The 3,215-nt window shown below is 35.9% G+C and overlaps 1 protein-coding gene across 1 annotated transcript; it reads right to left on the reverse strand.

Moving 5' to 3' along the window:
* On the reverse strand, positions 1 to 1,784 carry LOC148576313 (uncharacterized). The gene is made up of 3 exons (XM_088500698.1): positions 1,022 to 1,784; positions 553 to 941; positions 1 to 468 (listed from the first exon to the last, which is right to left on the reverse strand). Exons 1-3 carry the CDS (start codon positions 1,782 to 1,784, stop codon positions 1 to 3), a joined length of 1,620 nt encoding a protein of 539 aa, XP_088356824.1.
* Between the last annotated feature and the right edge of the window lie 1,431 nt (positions 1,785 to 3,215).

The following is a 3,215-nucleotide window of genomic DNA, read 5'->3' on the forward strand; positions in this document are numbered from 1 at the left end:
TTAATCAGCTAAATTATCACCACCCTCCTCTGCGATATCTTCATCGTCAATCAAGTGTCCATCCCGAACTATCTTGCTTGGGTCCATAGCAGTAAAATCACCATCAGGAAAGAGGAACTTTGCCTGGGTAATGGCGCGTTCAAAACCCTCAGCAAAGGCATCAAGAATCTCACCTTCTCGGCTAGTTTCCATCTTTTTTAATTTCAATGTCACCTCAATCATCTGCTCACTCATGCTAGAAAAGTCATTTTCTTTCTTCTTCAACATTTCTACGACCTTTTCATGATTTTCTTTCTCTAACCTCAGCTCCTCTTTCACATCAGAAAGTTCTTTCTTTATCTCAGATATGGTAGTTTCTTTTGATTCCAGCTGCTCTTTCAGACCAACCCTCTCCGCAGTAGTTTGTAGCATCTTTCTCTGCTTTTTCTCTTGGCTCCGGCCTATGCTAGCTAGCTGAAAGCCCAAAACCTGGTGTAACAAAGACATATGACTATCGGTCATCAGAGTTTTTGAAAATATTTTAGTAGAACATGACCAAGATAAAACACTGACCTGCATGAATTGATCTATACCCATGTCCCCAACTTCGTCAATACGAGACACGTCCGAGGAAGATTGAACAACCTCGTCTGCCACAACATTAAAAGGAAATTTTCTATCCCATACTGATGAACCATCCCCCTCTTCCTCAAATGAGTGCAGTCTTTCTTGTTTAACAGTAAAGTTCGCTAGTTCACCAAGCTGAATCCTTTTTTCTTCTTCATCAACATTAACCACATCAGACTTCCTTTTTTTGAAAATAATCCCCTTTTTCTTCGGTGGTGGTTGATTGACTTTGGCCCCACCCTCCATCTTCTTTGGATTTGAAGAAGACCCTTCAAAATTCTTAGCCCTAAACCGAGCCCTCAGAGTAGATGCTGAAACTCCAGGATATTTACTGGCTGAAAAGAATAAAACTGAATCAGTATATCAAAATTAATATGCTATTCAGCTAAAAAAATACAGTTCATAACCCCCTCACCAAAATAATTTATAACAGACGTCCTATCTTCTTCCCACAAAAGCAACTCGAAAACAGATATCAAACCACCCTTGTTGACCATTTCCATCAGAAAGCCTATTATGCACTCGTTCCGAGGAGTTATAAGGTCAGGACCCAGTATATGATGAGGATGACAGCACCAAAAAATTGAAAATTTCTCACCAAGGTGTTCATCTAAGTAAAATGAAAATTCCTCATCTATAGATTTCACCTTAAGAAACATTTCTTTGAAATATTTGAAAGAAGATTTGTACAATTTAAAAATACAAAATCTAGGTGTACTATTCAAATTAACCCAAATGCCTTTCCAGACACCTTTGGCTTGAAAAAGGAAAAAGAACAGTTCCAATTCTGGTTCAATCTCTAGAAATTGCATCAAGACTTGGAAACATTTTAAAAACGCCCACCCATTAGGATGGACCTGAGAAGGAGCGCAGTTCATCTGTGTCAGTAAATCACATTCAAAATTTGTAAAAGGCAGCTTGACAAACAATTCCTCAAGAACACAGCTATATATGTAAAAATTCTCAAAATCTTTCTTTCTATGAAAAATACGATCCATGCGATTGCATGGCATCAGTTCAATACGAAATCCAGGTCTTACTACTCTTGACAGCTTAACTTCATTTGCACTCTCTTTATCAATGAACAAAGAGGCCCTTATCTTCACGTCTCCATCAACCCACTCATAAAATTCATCATCTTCAACCTTAGGTAAACCCTTCCCCTTTTTCTCAACCATTCTTTTTCTCTTAGAAACCAGAAAGTAGCTAAGGTAAAACGAGAAAGAATGTTGTTACTAACCTCTTTTACTCATTCTCTGCGTCTCTTTGGAAGCAACACCAGTTAAAGCAATAGACCCTTCCCTCAGTAAGTGTAACTTGAAATGAATTTTTGCTCATTCATTTAATAAAACCCTTCGGTTCCAGAATAAATCACGACCCTTCATTAAAAGACCACTCCCAACGGTTACAAGACCACTTAGGAACTTGCACCCTATTTCAAAAACTACTGCCATAATTAATAACATCATGACCTTCCCAATTCTAAATAAAAACTCGATTACGCAAATTCGAAAGCTTAACTTGCCTCATTAAAACCAGACTAAGCTTGGGGCTGTGATATGACCATTATATGTCAGTTACGAGTTATAGCTCGACAAACCTCCTTGTAACCGATGCATTAACTCTGCCGATTTATGATGATAAATGACCTTTATTTGGTAACGTCGAAAAGACAATTAATTTTCTCTGAATGTCATTAATCCAGGAGAAAACGGTCGTCCTCGTCTCCTGGTTATAAAAAGAAACAATCAGAATTTTGAAGGTATGGTATCTTTTCAAGATAAGAGCTTTTGTTAATATTCTAATTTGCTGACTTGAGCGTTGAAGTACTCTTTGCAGGTATCCACTCCCGTTCCGTCTGTGGCCGACGTATATCATGATCCAATCAGGAAGCTGATAAACACCTATCGAAAGGCGAACTATATCTCAGCTGGTCAGACAAAAACAGTGTTAAATTTAAAAATTAATTATTTTTATTGATATAATAATATATAATTATTTTTTTGAAAAATGCTTTTATGCTATAATGTATAAAAGTTATTTTTGTTTAAAAAATATAAAATGCTGTACAAGTATAGATACAATAAATTTGCGAAATAATATGGACGGCCGAATCAATTATATATTTATTTTAGGAGTATTACTTAAACACATGTTAGTTATAAGATTTTTGTTCGTTGCGATGTAGACGATTAAATTAAAATTTGATGTTGATTAATATATAAGATGTAGAGGATTTCTGGAAAAAAAAATGTAGAGAAGCTAGAGACGTGGCAGCATGAGTCCAGAATGGTGTTGTACTGTGTCCGTCGGCCAGCCACCATCTGGATAACGTAGTTTAATGAGCAATTAGTATAAAATTCGGAGTATGAGATTTATGGATCGGGTGAAATCGGATTTGATGTAATTCAGACTCGATTCGAAATATATATCGGATATATTTGTTAGACTTGAACCCGATTTTAAATTTGATGAAATTTAAACACTTTTGACCCACAATTATATCGGGTAAAAATCGGACCGTTAACATTATATTACCTTGATATCTTCTTGTAAGTTAACATATGAAAATATTCTAATTTCCAAAACTCTAATTATTATTTGATATG

The sequence above is a fragment of the Arachis ipaensis genome, chromosome B1, assembly GCF_059453495.1.
Source record: "Arachis ipaensis isolate K30076 ecotype BB chromosome B1, ASM5945349v1, whole genome shotgun sequence".
Classification (NCBI taxonomy): Eukaryota; Viridiplantae; Streptophyta; class Magnoliopsida; order Fabales; family Fabaceae; genus Arachis; species Arachis ipaensis.

Excerpts from the sequence above, each read along its gene's own strand:
- LOC148576313 (XM_088500698.1), bottom strand. The coding sequence starts at position 1,784 with ATGGTTGAGAAAAAGGGGAAGGGTTTACCTAAGGTTGAAGATGATGAA. Across the intron at positions 942-1,021 it reads GTCTGTTATAAATTATTTTG|CCAGTAAATATCCTGGAGTT; the intron begins GTGAGGGGGTTA and ends TATTCTTTTCAG. Across the intron at positions 469-552 it reads GTATAGATCAATTCATGCAG|GTTTTGGGCTTTCAGCTAGC; the intron begins GTCAGTGTTTTA and ends TTGTTACACCAG.